Source organism: Phoca vitulina, unplaced genomic scaffold, assembly GCF_004348235.1.
Source record: "Phoca vitulina isolate PV1807 unplaced genomic scaffold, GSC_HSeal_1.0 scaffold40, whole genome shotgun sequence".
NCBI lineage: Eukaryota > Metazoa > Chordata > Mammalia > Carnivora > Phocidae > Phoca > Phoca vitulina.
This window is the reverse complement of record NW_022589743.1, coordinates 24,317,669-24,332,896: the sequence shown is the minus strand read 5'-3', so window position 1 is coordinate 24,332,896 and position 15,228 is coordinate 24,317,669. Positions and strand designations below refer to the sequence as shown.

The 15,228-nt window shown below is 42.3% G+C and overlaps 1 protein-coding gene across 1 annotated transcript in view; it reads right to left on the bottom strand.

The window, feature by feature from the left end:
- Positions 1–912: 912 nt before the first annotated feature.
- Positions 913–15,228, bottom strand: part of RPA1 (replication protein A1) — a 72,086-nt gene continuing 57,770 nt past the window's right edge. Inside the window, exons 13-17 of the mRNA XM_032428726.1 lie at positions 14,210–14,342; positions 11,285–11,461; positions 8,695–8,802; positions 4,738–4,824; positions 913–3,314 (exon numbers count right to left, since the gene is read on the bottom strand). Coding sequence (XP_032284617.1) covers positions 3,210–3,314; positions 4,738–4,824; positions 8,695–8,802; positions 11,285–11,461; positions 14,210–14,342 — 610 coding nt within the window. The 3' untranslated portion in view covers positions 913–3,209. The remainder of the gene's footprint in view (positions 3,315–4,737; positions 4,825–8,694; positions 8,803–11,284; positions 11,462–14,209; positions 14,343–15,228) is intronic.

Below are 15,228 nucleotides of genomic sequence, written 5' to 3'. Positions count from 1 at the left end.
TACATCCATATAAGCCAAATACCAATTAAAATTATGCAGATCTACTTTTATTGAAATAGAAAAGATGTCCATCCTGGAGTGCTAGGAGCAGTGTTGCAGAATAGTATAATCCTATTTCAATTAAAACCACATTTATATGCATGTATGCATAGAAAAGTCAGCTCTACAAGTGGTTACTGCTGATTTGTGGGATTATGGATAATTTTGTTTTTTCTTATCTGTGGATTATTTTTCTACAACAAACATGGATTCCTTATATAAGAGATAATCAATGGGCCAAAGAGACCCTATTCCTTTCCTTCTCAACAGACACTAACAATACTCATTAGCTTAGTAACAAATATACTTAGTTGAGGTTTTTTCAACAAATGAAAACATCTAAATTCTATCCTTTTTGAGAAAAGCTAATTATTTCCAAAAGTGTTCATAAAAGCCAGAACTCTACCAAGAGTGGATTATAAGACTAAGAGCTAACAAATCACATTTTATGGTGGTGGGGGTAGGGGTGGGGGGTGGGGTAGAAATCCTCTGTGATAAGGAAACATTCAATTTACTAGGGGAGCAGTGGCCTTCTAACAAGTGAAAAGGAAAGGAGACTTGACAACCTGTTTCACTTTCTATAAATAAAACCTTAGAAGGCATATTGCCAAAGAAACACAAGTCAATATAAACCTTTATACACTGGACTGCCAAACTTCACTTTTAGACAGTATATTAATTATGTAGTCAATAACCACGGGTTTCATTAGTGTATTAAATACCATGATCAATATTATTTATACTTTTCCAAGACAGGCCACTCAGGAAAAAAAAGTGGGGGAGGGGGAAATTTTTGACCCTGCAGTTCAAAAAAGATCGGCACACTAGAGATTAGCAAGGCTTTAATGGAAAGCATAAAACACTGAAAATATGGACAGAAATCAGATTATTGCCCGTTTATTTTTTTTCTTGCCTCTTTCACAATGAGACTGGAGGAACTCCAAGAACCATTTAAAATGAAGGCAAAATGATTAGATTTTTCTCCTAATTGCTTAACGCTGATGTCATGGTGTACGCAAAATAAACATTGATCTCAAAGTGAAAGATGAGAAATAGAACAACATGAACAGCCTTTCGAGGTAAACCATATCCAAGAGAATTCCAAGAACTGTGGGCCAGAATCTATTTAGGCCATCCTCAGGGACCTAAATCTCTTAAAAGCCTAACAGTGGCGCCGACTTCTGATGCTCCTCCACTACTGATCTGATTTCAGGAGGGAAATCTGCTCAACAGCCTCCCTCCCCAGGGAGCCGCCCCACCCCAGTCTCCCCACGTGGTCACCGAGAACACCCGGCGCCCGTGTAGTGGTCCCGAGATATGTCAGGGCAACACGCTCTCCACGAGGTAGAGCCGTCGTGAGCGTGAACGAAGGGAATGCCGGGAGGAGTAGATGTGAGACTGGTTACTGGGCTGAAAGCTAGATGACCACTTCCAACCCTCAATTTGTCAATCTGGAATTGTGCTGAAGACTGTAATTTTCCAGTCAGTGCTTGATAAGCAAGGTCAGACAGAAAAGAGCTTCCATAAAAATGGTTGAGGCCTCAGCCCAAGAAGCAAGTGCCGCCCGATGACCATCGCCTGAGACTGGAATGCGTCCAAACCATCAGCCAGCCTGAGAAAGACCCTGTCTGTTGTGAGCAACGGGAGTCATCTGGCCTAGAGCTGGCTGCTTCCCTCCTGACAGAGGACGGGTAAGGACGAAACAGCCAGGCCATCATCACTACAGCTCTACAAAGGGCCGCCACATGCCGCCCCTGCGCGGATTAAAACCCGGGTCCTGCTGCTGCAGGTTGACTGCAACACCGCCTGGATGCTCGGGGAGAGATGTGCAGCAAATGCCAAGTGGTGGGTCGCGGCAACTGGATAGATAATTAATATGATTAGGAACACACAGAGCAAGCATGCTCTTGCTGACTGAAAAGCCCAGTAGCATAATTACTGTTTTCTTACTAGCTCACTGTCTGTACACATTTCAAAGCCTGGTTGGTGCTAGACTGCTGTGTAAACATCAATAAAATCCCAAAGTGCCAGATCATCAGCATTCTTGAGCACAATGGCTTTTTGTTTTTAGTGTTTTCATTCTTTTAAAGATGCATTTTAGGGTGGCAAACATTAGGACGAATGATCTCTAGGCCTTGGACTAATCTTTGAGTCTGTAATGAGTTAACATCTCCCCCAAGCGAACATTTATTATAAAGGCTAATTAATTGCTTTCCAGTTACAAGAACGCTTTGCATTCAAAGAAAGTAGGATTCACATGCAGAGAATATTCTGTTTATTAAAACAAAGCAGGGGAAACAAAGGGCCTCTCCTTCAAAATCCCTTCTATTTAACATAGCTTTAATCAAGAAATGAAACATACAAGTATAAGAAATACGTACAGGTAGAAAAAGTGTGCATTTGCCAACCCAAATGCAACATTAATTGAAGTGAAAACTAAAGCAATGCTTTGTAGTTGCCGGGATGTCCCTGGGGGACAGCAAGTCAATGCTTATCAGCTTTCCTCAGAAGAGACAATTTTGATGAATATCAGACCCACTGACTCGTCTATTAAACCCTGAAGGAGGGATATTCTTCAGATATAAAAGATATGCCTTTGATTAATAATTCTACCCTATTGCCATTCCAGGCATTAACAACTATGTGGCACCTCTGGAGAGAGAGAGCCTTTGAATTCCAGACAGACACACTCACACTGCAGTACAGGCTCCGCGCACCCGCTTCTCGGCTCCCCCTCCTGAGAGGGAGCCCAAGTCGAGAGGGTGTCGCCACGGGAGAGGCGGAAACCCTCATTACATAATTTATTTCACTGTCTGCAGAGTTAGGGTCAATTACTTGTGACATAATTCCTGCTTGAAGATAATGAAATCTTAATAAAACAGACAAAAGCCTGAAGACAGAGGGAGCGGCCGGCACTACATTACCTGCCGCCGACCCGCTGGGACAGACAGTTCACACCAGAGCCGTCGGAGCCCGTTTTGCTTCACCTGTCAGGGTACGATGGGCTCCGAGAGGCGCCCAAGGGAGGAAAGCGCTTCGGCCGCCGCAGAGCGGCTCTCTGGCCGCACAGCTCACGTGGAAATGTCACATGGGGTGGGGGGTGGGGGGAAGGAATTGGTTCCATTTCAGCTCTGCCTCTTCAAACTTCTGCCTCATCAGCCCTGCTCTTCTCACATTAGCGCGTTTCTCCTGATGTTCATGATCAGCCTTCTGCCATATTCTCTGTAGTCCACGGGCTTCACGTCCATCACGGTGGCCTTAATTCGAGACTCGTCCTTTGAGGAGAGAAAAGCAGTCTGTGAGCGGAGGAAAGCCCGCGCGGCACAGAGCGGTGGTGATAACCCCCTTTGCTTCAGAGGTTTCAATGATCCCAGCGGGAGAAAACACAAGGGCATGCTGGACTTAGTGTTCAGTCACTCCAATACAGAAAACAATCACCAGTTAGAGCCACGTTCAGAACTTCTGGAGCTGGGAGAGTGGACAGAAGCCCCTCTTCATCCTTCCCTCGTGCCCCCAAGCTCTCAGAAACCTAGATTCCAAATGGGATAGACCATAGCGGGCTGATCTAGGTCAATTTATTTTCTCTGCAGAAGGGGACACAGGAGCCCAGAGAAGAGAAGTGACTTGCCTGAAGCCACACAGCTAGTTCTGAGAGTGGTGTGAAAGCAAAAGCTCCCACAGCAGAGGAGGAATCCCTGGTCTGGGGCCATCTCAGCTCTGCAAGAGACAAGCTCTCTGCACCTCACCGTCCCCGTCCGCACCATGAGAGCACTGCACGACCCCTCAAACCGTCCCTGGGTCCCACCTCACTCTGACACTCCGTCATAGACATTTGACTCCCTACCTCATTCACTGCCTACTAGCAGGTACTAGGGTTAAGGTGTAATAATAAAACAGAGAGAGGAAACCCTGAAACAAGCAGAGAGAACTCCCCGTCCTCGCTCGTTCATCAGGACTCAACAATCCCATTAGAGGCAGGATGACGGGATGCCCAGAAAGGGTGCGGTCTGGTTCCAGGGCTCAAGCACTTCTGTGTGCATGCACTCCATAATGACGACGTAATCCTATTTATAAGGATGGTGAAGAGCAAGCTCTGAAGCTGGGACCGGAATCTTAGTTCTGCCATGTGCTGGCATATGACTTATGTATATTACTTATTCTCTGCATGCCTCCATTTTTTCAGTGGTAAAATGGGGATAACAGTAGTTCCTACATGTGGGTTACTGCCAGGATCAAGTGAGATACTAGATGTAAAATAAAGGGTATAGAAGAGTAACTGGCAGATAGTAAGTGCTCAATAAATGCTGTTATAGTAGGACTATCCAATTATATGATGTTATAGGCAACCTAAAGGAATTTTCAAGGTAATTTTAACTATGTGCGGTCTTTGTTTCACATACCAATCTCAGGGCCTAAACCTCATGGAAGTGAGTCCGCTGAACACCTTACCATTCTTTGTCAGTACACCAACAAAAAAACCCCCAGGTTGTAACTGAAGAGAACACGCAGCATTTCCCTCTAGATGTTCAACACTAGACAGAACACTCAACCTCTCTAACTTTGTTTCCTCAGCGCTGGGAAGATCCAGGGAGCTTGGCACTGGGTCTGGCACACAGTACACAATCGAGTGACAGCTGCCACCGGACTCTTGCTGTGGGTGACAAACAGTAGCTTCCCACCCCAGGTGACCCCACTTACATTGTAGGTCTCTAGTTTCACCCTGATCCTGAATGTGAAAGATCGGAAGTTGGCATTCTGGAAAACTTCCTCAAATGCTTGCTCATTCTGCAAAAACAAACGTTAAAACTTTAGGCATGGAAGCTACCAGACCATTTGAAAATACCCATTAAGATTTTTGAAGGGGCGGGGCGCCTGGGTGGCTCAGTTGGTTAAGCATCTGCCTTTGGCTCAGGTCATGATCCTGGGGTCCTGGGATGGAGCCCTGCATCGGGCTCCCTGCTCCGCGGGGAACCTGCTTCTGCCTCTGCCTGCCACTCCCCCTGCTTGTGCTCTCTCTGTCAAATAAATAAATAAAATCTTAAAAAAAAAAAATTTTTTTTTTGAAGGGGCGCCTGGCTGGCTCAGGCAGAAGAGCATATGACTCTGTATCTTGGGGTTGTAGGTTCAAGCCCCACATTGGGTGTAGGGATTACTTAAAAATAAAATCTTTATTTTTTCTAAATTTTTTATTTTTTAAGATTTTATTTATTTATTTGAGAGAGAGCACAAGCAGAGGGAGTGGCAGAGGGAGAGGGAGAGACAGACTCCCCACTGAGCAGGGAGCCCAATGTGGGGCTCTATCCCAGGGCCCCGGGATCATGACCCGAGCCGAAGACAAACATTCAACCCACTGAACCACCCGGGCGCCCCAAGAAAAAAACATTTTTAAAAAGACTTTTGAGAAAAATCTCAAAATTTTTTTACCCCCAGTGGTTTAAATTACTTAGGAATGACTAATCTATAGGTGACATTTCATTACATAAAACTGTTTAGGTAGAGGGGCGCCTGGGTGGCTCAGTCGTTAAGCGTCTGCCTTCAGCTCAGGTCATGATCCCGGGGTCCTGGGATCGAGCCCTCCATCAGGCTCCCTGCTCCACGGGAGGTCTGCTTCCCTCTCCCACTCCCCCGCTTGTGTTCCCTCTCTCACTGTGTCTCTCTCTGTCAAATAAATAAATAAAATCTTTAAAAAAAAACTGTTTAGGTAGAATTTTATTAATAAACTAAAATACTCTACCTATAGTGGTCAAATTCAGAGACAGAAAGTAGAATGGTTGCCAGGGCCAAGAGGAAGGGGAAATGGAGAATTAGTACCTAATGAGTGTACTGAACGTAACAATGGTTAAAATGGTAAATTTTATGTTATGCATATTTCACCATAATAATAATAATAATAAAATTAAACCACTCTTAGAAACACATTTCTAAACTTCAAATGTTTGTGATGGAATCTCAGGGTTATGAATTTGAGCCCCATGTTGGATGTAGAGATTTACTTAAAAATAAAATCTTAAAGGGACCGCCTGGGTGGCTCAGTTGGTTAAATGTCTATCTTTGGCTCAGGTCATGACCTTGGGGTCCTGGGATCGAGCCCCATGTCAGGACCCCTGTTCAGTGGGGAGTCTGTTTCTCCCTCTGCCTGCCACTCCCCCTGCTTTTGCAGGCTCTCTCTGACAAATAAAATCTTAAAAAAAAAAAAAAACTTAAAAAAATAAAGTCTTAAAAAAAAGAATTGAGGGACAAAATAGAAAAAAGTTCAAGTTTTCATACTGTTTTAGTCTCTGCATTTACAGTTATTTGTAAGCAAGTGAAGAAGGCAGGTCAAGTGGGTAAAGATTAGGGAAAGTTTGAAAAGCACAGTTCTCTCCCTCTTTGTCTTGTCCCTCAAACACTATTTAAGCTTTTTTTTTATTTTTAAAGACTTTATTTGACACAGACAGAAAGAGAGCAAAAGGAGAGGGAGAAGCAGAGGGAGAGGGAGAAGCAGGCTCCCCGCGGAGCATAGAGCCAGACGCAGGGCTTGATCCCAGGACCTTGGGATCATGACCTGAGCCGAAGGCAGACGCTTAATGACTGAGCCACGCAGGCATCCCTATTTAAGCTTTTCTTTTACTTTTTTTTTTTTTTTTTTTAAAGTAATCTCTACACCCAGTGTGGGGCTCAAATACATGACCCTGATATCAAAAGTCACATGTTCCACGGACTGAGGCAGCCAGGCGCCCCACTAATTAAGCTTTTTTATTTAAAAAAAAAAAAAAAAAAAAAGTCTGGTAAACAGAAAGGAATCAGAGAAAGCATTTTATATAAATATGCATAAAATTTCCAGTAACTTTATATAAAATTAATAGTTCGTGTCAGTCAATATTATCTTTTCAAACCACATGGAACATGAAAATGGTTTTGTTACACAGAACTCTTGTATAAAAGTTACTTCACATATACACACAAAGTCCCCTGGGCTTTCAGGTATGTAAATAAAACAATGTGTTAAACCTTAAGAAAATTATACTAGTTGCCATTATTCTTCAAGACAAGAGAAACCATGGAGCATGTACTCCAAGAATATCATGGTTCCTGAGGGAAGAGTTTCTATATGTCCTCATTCACCAGCGGTAAAAACAGTGAAATGTAATAAGCTCATAAAAAACCCTGAAAAAGGGCACCTGGGTGGCTCAGTTGGTTAAGCGACTGCCTTTGGCTCAGGTCATGATCCCAGAGTCCTGGGATCGAGTCCCACATCGGGCTCCCAGCTCGGGGGGGAGTCTGCTTCTCCCTCAGACCCTCTCCCCTCTCATGCTATTTCTCTCTCGCGCGCGCTAATAAATAAATAAATTAAATAAATAAATAAATAAATAAAATCTTCAAAAAAAAAAAAACAACCCTGAAAAGCTGCCTCGAGCCTTAAAATCTGATATGAAAATAAAGAACCAGGCAAAACAGATGAAAGATACCATCATAGTTTAAAGTCAATTCCAGTTCTTTTATAAAAGGGGCTTGTTAGCATTATTTTCAGAGATCTCACAAACAATTTTAAAAAGGTGTGTGCTGGGGGAGGGGGGGAGCCAAATGGACAAACTGAAGACAGGGAAGAATAAGAAAAACACACCAAACCAACGACAAATCTTTTTTTTCTTAGTGGTGTGTGTGTGTGTGTGTGTGTATGTGTGTTTCCTTATTGGTTTATTTATAAATTTTCTAAGCAATTTGGAGGAAAAGCGGAAAAATCTATAGAGAGATGCTAATTTGTGTGGCCCAGAAAACACAGCTTTCATTGGTCATCTTTACACATTTTTTTTAAACGATTTTATTTATTTGAGAGAGAGAGCATGAGTGGGGGAGAGGGACAAAGGCAGAGGGAGAAGCAGACTCCCCACTGAGCAGGGAGCCCAATGCAGGACTCGATCCCAGGACCCTGGGATCATGACCTGAGCCAAAGGCAGACGCTTAACCAACTGAGCCACCCAGGTGCCTCCATCTTTACACATTTTATCTGAGTATCTTTCCTACATTTAGCAAAATCAGTAATCTATTCCCTACATTAAATAAACCTATATATTAAAATATAAATTTATAAAAATGAAATGGATAAAGTTATCTTAGGAAAGAAAGTTACTTTGTAAGAACTGCATCCAAAGACCTGGAGTAGCAAGTACCTTATATGTGAATTTAAACCAGGATTTGACTCAACTTTTCAGGAAGGTGTTTATTATGTTAAAAGGGCACATCTGTACCTCAGGTTACTTGAGAAGATACCTTCCAGATCTCAAGTGATTGTAGGCACATCAACTTCAGTGTGCTAACAGTAACAGAAGTAAATGTTTTATACTTGTAAAGTGCTGTTTTTAAAGCATTTTTTTTTTTTTTTAAGGAGGCTCCACACCCAACGTGGAGCTTAAACTCACAACCCTGAGATCAAGAGCTGCACGCTCTACCGAAAGAGCCAGCCAGGCGCCCATAAAGCACTTTTTTATACATTACTTGATTACTCATTGTTAGCACACCCAAGGTGGACAAAATTTGACAGAATCAGATGAGCTCTTAAATCATCATCAGACTGAGAAACTATATACAACACCCCAAAGAAGTTAAAAAAAATTAAAGAGCAAAAAAAGGGTGTTATTGGCAACTGTTACAGTAATAATAAAAGATGAGGCCAACCTTCTCTTTTAACTCCCCAAGATAAGCAGTGTTTTGTCCAATGATGGTCTCTGCAGACTCTTGGAAACAAGTGACCCACTGATTCTCTTGAAAATCAGCAATATTTACCTGAAAAACACACTATATATTAATTCAGCCAAGAAATAATAAAAGGAAGACATACTCAGAGACTGGAAGATTAACTTTTTCCATTCATTAAAATAATTCCCAAGGAAAAAACCATTACCACTATATATGCTATATTCTTTCAAAAGAGGAAAATACTGCAGAAAGAAGTTTAAAATGTAAGTCTGGATCACAGGAGGAACACAATATGCCATGGACATGTGATTTCAGATCTCAGTGGAGATAACAACCCAACTCACCTCTCCTTCAGACACAGAATCCAGGTATACCAGACTAGGTTCCCCTCCAGCTGCAATGCCCTTTGGACTCAAGGTTTTGAATGAGCCTCCAAAGAGTGACAGCAGGTTCTCTGCATTTCAAACTCTACATCCTTCAGTCACTAGTTCCATAAGACTAGTTCCATTCACTGCTGAACATCCCAGACTATTTAAAAGCTTGAGCTTAAGGGCCTTCATCCAGCCGCCAAACTTAACTAGCAACAGAAATAAGCAATCAAGTGTCTCCACTTGGACAATGGTAAAATTAAACAGGGGAGAGTCAGGGAAGAAAGTGGATCACATAGAATCCACCTGCTAAAGTAAAAGTCTTAGTACATATAAGAAAGCAAAGGTTTTTTTTTTTTTTTTAAGGTAGCATTTGATGATTCTACATATTCGCTTGGCATATACATGGAGGTTTAATATCAAAAGTTATGATGAAAAAATAGGGGACAAGAAAAGTTAAAAACACTCACATATATGAGAGAATATATCACACACTAGGGTTCACACCTACCGTATGTTTACCTCATGCTATTCCTAGAGGCAAAGAGCTGAGGAGGGTGACAATGGAGACACCATCTTGTGAAACCAGTGTGCTGGGATTCTTATTTACGAGTTTCACAGAAAGGCTGATAAACCATCTAAAACAATTTTTTCGGGGCGCCTGGGTGGCTCAGTCGTTAAGCGTCTGCCTTCGGCTCAGGTCATGATCCCAGGATCCTGGGATGGAGCCCCACATCGGGCTCCCTGATCAGCCAGGAGCCTGCTTCTCCCTTTCCTGCTCCCCCTGCTTGTGTTCCCTCTCTAGCTGTCTCTCTCTGTGTCAAATAAATAAATAAAATTAAAATTAAAAATTTTTTAAATTAAAAAAAATAAACAATTTTCTCCATCCTAGTTCGATGAAGTTAAGTTTATGTTTATTTTCTGTAAAAATAGGAAGCTTAAATGTAGAAATGTAGAACTTTCCTGCTGAACTAACATTTTTTTTTCCAAATTTTTTTTATTATGTTATGTTAATCATCATACATTACATCATTAGTTTTTGTGAACTAACATTTTAAGGGGCAATTAGAATATAGAAAGGATAAGTAAAATCCTTTATTTTTTATCTAAAAATATTTTTAATTAATTCATTTACTTTAAATTTGCTATTACAAGGGGGAAAAAAAGGAAAATGCAGAAGAAACTAGAAATCAACCAGAAATAACCTCAATCAACACTCTGGTATTTGTCCTCTAAGTCTGTTTTGTGTGTGTGTGTGTACATACTTCAAGACTATATCAAACACTCTACTTAAAATTTGCCGTTTCAATTAATAAACCTGAACATATATTCATGTCATTTTCAAATATTTTAACTGTAGAAAACTGTCAAATGATTGGCAGATTCTGATGCCTTCACAGTATTCCACACTACAGATACATAATAAAGGAATTAACCAATAAAATATTAAGGAAGTTTAAGTTGTATCAAAGTTTTCAAAATAACAGAGTAAGAAATAACTTTACACAGCTGTAACATCTCTGATGATTTCTTAGAAGAAATTCCCTCCAAGTGTTTAATGTGCCAGAAAATATAAACATTTTTAAGGCTCCTGATATATTACTGCCAAATCACCTTCTAGAAAAATGCAAGAATACCTATTATGATTTAGTATTATGGTTTTTTTTTTAAAGGACACCCTCCACTTTAAAGGTTTTTAAAACAGAAACAATTCTTACAATGCAAAAAAGCCACAGTCCCGCATCAGCATGCAGTCACATTCCTGAGAAGTCAGCTCTACAAAGGCTAAGAGGAACAGATTATCTACAAGAAAAATAACTAAATATAGGCACTGGCTGTATAAGTATAATTACTGCTCTCCAGAAATGCCATTGCACATTAATTGGTCTTCACACCAGTTAGCAGGAGAGTGTCAGCGATTCTGCATTGTACTACACGCACAACCGCCATCAGCTGCATATCTAAATGCAACTTTCTGGTATGAAAAAAAGCTCTTAGTAGGAGAACAGACTGCTATTCAGTTGAGTGAAAGGCCCCTTACTTGCCGTACTTCTAGAACAGTAAGAAGCTCTTTAGCACTTACTCATCTGCAGGCTTCCTACCCCCAGCCATCTTATTTTTGCTGTTGTCTCTACAGGGCCTGGCTCTTGGCAGGGACTCAGGAGACAGCACAGTACTTCCCATCTACCCATTCTACTTACTGACAGGATCATGCGGTACTTGAAGCTGGGAAATTCACTGTCACACTTTTCACAGCGGTATAATCCATTCTGTTGGTCAATCACTTTCTTGTTGCAGTCCTGAGTTGGGCAGGCCTGATACATACAGTTCTCCTTGCGAAGATACACGACGGTCGCCACAGAGCTAAAATAGTCGGCCTTCGGGAGAAAAGAGTGCCATGAGATCTAGAACACAAGGCCTACGTTCGAGACGGGACTCTGAGGCCGCCCACAGCTTGCCCTTACATGTAAGCGCTCAGTGTTTACATACACGAATCCCTAAGATCCCACTGGCTTTAGAGGGAATAATTTATGCTATAGCTTTTGAAATTACTTGTGCGGACTCCAAAACCTACAAAGATAATAAACTAAGCTCTAAAGGGTATTATCCCTTAACAATGAAAGCAAATTCTAAATTAGACCAAATTAATTAATTAAAAACAGAAAAAGACGCTATGAAAGACAAAGACTTCAAGAGACAAGATTTGTTCCTCCGGTTCCTCTGACTCTCCCAAGGTAACCCAATGGAGGAAACACAGGCGAATGAGGGCGAACCCAGCGCAGTGGTGGCCAGCCGCCCTCCCACAGGTACAACAGCAGCAGTGATTGCCGGGGCCTACAGTCCCCTGCATCTTTGTCTAGGCCACGGTGGCAAACTTTGTAGAAAGTCAGACAGGAAGTATTTTAGGCTCTGCGAGCCAGTCACCGTCTCTGTCGCCAACGCACGCATGAGCTGCTTGCCAACCCTGGCCTAAGCCGTCGACGCGGGGACGCCACCGAGAGGTCAATGTAGCAAGGACTATGTCATGTGCTCCTGCTTTATGTTGTCCCTATTTGTTTTGCTTTTTACCTCTCACAGAGAGGATACAGAGTGAATAATTTTGGGGGGTGAACAGTTCCCTCTGGGTGTACTCCGAATTCAGAGCCAGGTCGGCAACCTCCAGGGCTTCCCAATGTCTCAGACCAAAAAAAAGCCAAACAATAATGTGAATGTTTAAAGAGACTGAATGAGGCCTCAATCTAGAAGGCTCCAAGAAAGTAAGTCTCGGGGCGCCTGGCTGGCTCAGTCAGGAGAGCACGCGACTCTCGATCTCGGGGTTGTGCATTTGAGCCCCACACTGGGTACAGAGGTTACACCCCAGGAGAAAGTCTCCTAGGAGAATGCCTATGGAGTTTTTCTGTATTTCCAGGTAAGATCCAGATTCAATGCATGACTTTAAAGTTTGGGTGCAAATAGGTGCTCTCCAGGCCTGATTTCTTTTCTTTTTATTTTATTATTTTATTTTTTTAAAGATTTTATTTATTTATTTGAGAGAGAGAGAATGAGAGACAGAGAGCACGAGAGGGAAGAGGGTCAGAAGGAGAAGCAGACTCCCCGCTGAGCAGGGAGCCCGATGCGGGACTCGATCCCGGGACTCCAGGATCATGACCTGAGCTGAAGGCAGTTGCTTAACCAACTGAGCCACCCAGGCGCCCTCTTTTCTTTTTTTAAAAATTTATTTATTTATTTTTAAGTAATCCCTACACCCAACGAGGGGCTCGAACTCACAACCCTGAGATCCAAGAGTCACATACTCTTCCAAGTGAGTGAGCCAGGTGCCCCCAGGCCTGATTTCTTATTACATACTTTAGATCTAAGAGAGACACTGGGTGTCAAGAGAAACTGAAGAGTGCCTGCTCCTCTGACCAGGACAACACAGATCTAATGTTTAATTCTCAAGATGCTATATGACAGCATCATAAGATGCCACCATGACAATGATGGATAAGGGAGTACAGCGAAATGAGACAGTAAAGAATAAAAACTATGTTATATAATATGAAAATAATAAAAGTAGGAATTGTGTTTTGGGGAGCATAAAGGAGAAATAAATGACTTAAATGTTGAACTGCTGGCAGAATACAGGTTTAGATCAAGACGGGAAGGGGTGCCTGGGTGGCTCAGTCGTTAAGCATCTGCCTTCGGCTCAGGTCATGGTCCCAGGGTCCTGGGATCGAGCCCCGCATTGGGCTCCCTGCTCCGCGGGAAGCCTGCTTCTCCCTCTCCCATTCCCCCTGCTTGTGTTCCCTCTCTCGCTGTGTCTCTCTCTCTGTCAAATAAATAAATAATATCTTAAAACAAAAAAAAAAGACGGGAAGAGCGTCATTACATACAAACATTGAAAGGAAGCTGCAACTAAAGTCAAATACGAGAGCCAGTTCCTGTCCGAGAATAGTGGCAAACGCTTGGCCCATGAGAGGTTAGTATCGTGCAGCCAGTGGAGGCCTACATGAACTGCCTGATGTCTGACACGGAGCCTCACTAATGCTCAGTGTTGGCTCTAACCTCAAAACGCATCTTCTTGGTATGTGGGCATTTCGATTTGCAGGAACAATCAGCAAAAATAAATATGGACCCGAAGTCATTACCTCTTCATTAAGATCCCTCTAAGAATTAAACAACTCTCTAAGTCAGAGTTCATAACATTTTTTTTGCCTCAAGATACGTGAGAGATGGGGCGCCTGGGTGGCTCAGTCGTTAAGCATCTGCCTTAGGCTCAGGTCATGATCCCAGGGTCCTGGGATCGAGTCCCACATCGGGCTCCCTGCTCGGCGGGAAGCCTGCTTCTCCCTCTCCCACTCCCCCTGCTTGTGCTCCTGCTCTCGCTGTCTCTCTCTCTGTCAAATAAATAAATAAAAAATCTTAAAAAAAAAAAAAAAAAGTAAGATATGTGAGAGATACACGGAGGCATGGCTCCCTCACCCTGGCAGTGATTCTCCACCATCACGTAATCCTCTGGTCAGAGCACTGGTTAAGAATCATAGCTCTGAATGAATGTCTGACAGCTAGTACCAAAAATCAGGTTTGAAAACTCACTCTTGCACACTTTATGTGCTTTTGTGAAGAAAGTTAGGAATGTGGGATACCTTGTCACCATGGCCCAGGTTCTCTGATTTAACCTCATATAAAGTTTTCCAGTTGGTGTTGCTCCCTCCTATTCCTCCACTCTTTAGATCAGAGATGGAAACACCATCTAAGGCTTGTCCTTCTGAGTCAAACCTGAAAAATAAACAAAGAACGACAGGTACTTTATATATATTTATTGAATATATTACTTGTGTCTAAATGCCAGATACAGGCCATCCACACCCCAACCCCCTACTCATCCAACTTTCATAGGTCATGGTCACGTGGGCTGAAATTAGTATCCTCCTTGTATCTTAAGCCAACTGCAGCAAGGGAATGACCTCTTTTCATCTCAATTGCTTTGATGCCCCCCAGTGGTCAAGAAACACAGTGCCAAAATACAACAACCTTTTCTTAAATTAGCATCTGGTACATAGTTCTTTAGGCTACTGATGCTCATTCTCAGTCAATAGCTGCATCTTTATCATTACTGAAATACATCAGCATAGAAAGTGGCAGTCCCCATATTATAACATGGTGGCAAAAAACGTTCCCATGGTAAAAGATCTTGTAAGCCTGGGGCACCTGGGTGGCTCAGTTGGTTAAGTGTCTGACTTCTAAGCATCTGACTTCAGATCAGATCACAATCCCAGGGTCCTAGGATTGAGCCCCGCCTCGGGCTCCACGCTCAGTGGGGAGTCTGCTTATCCCTCTCCCTTTGCCCCTCCCCCAGCTTGTGCTCTGTCTCAAATAAATAAAATCTTAAAAAACAAAAAAAGATCTGGTAAGCCTGATAATAGAGTTTAAAGGATTATATAATCCAAAGTAATTTAACAGAAGATAAATAGATAATATCTTCTTAGTGAGATTTTACCTATGCCAATATCAAAATTAACATTAATTTGTGCTACAGTATTATTAAAACTGATGATACTTTAAAAAAAAAAACTTTTTTTTTAAGATTTTTATTTATTTATTTGACAGAGAGAGACACAGCGAGAGAGAGAGCACAAGCAGGGGGAGTGGGAGAGGGAGAAGC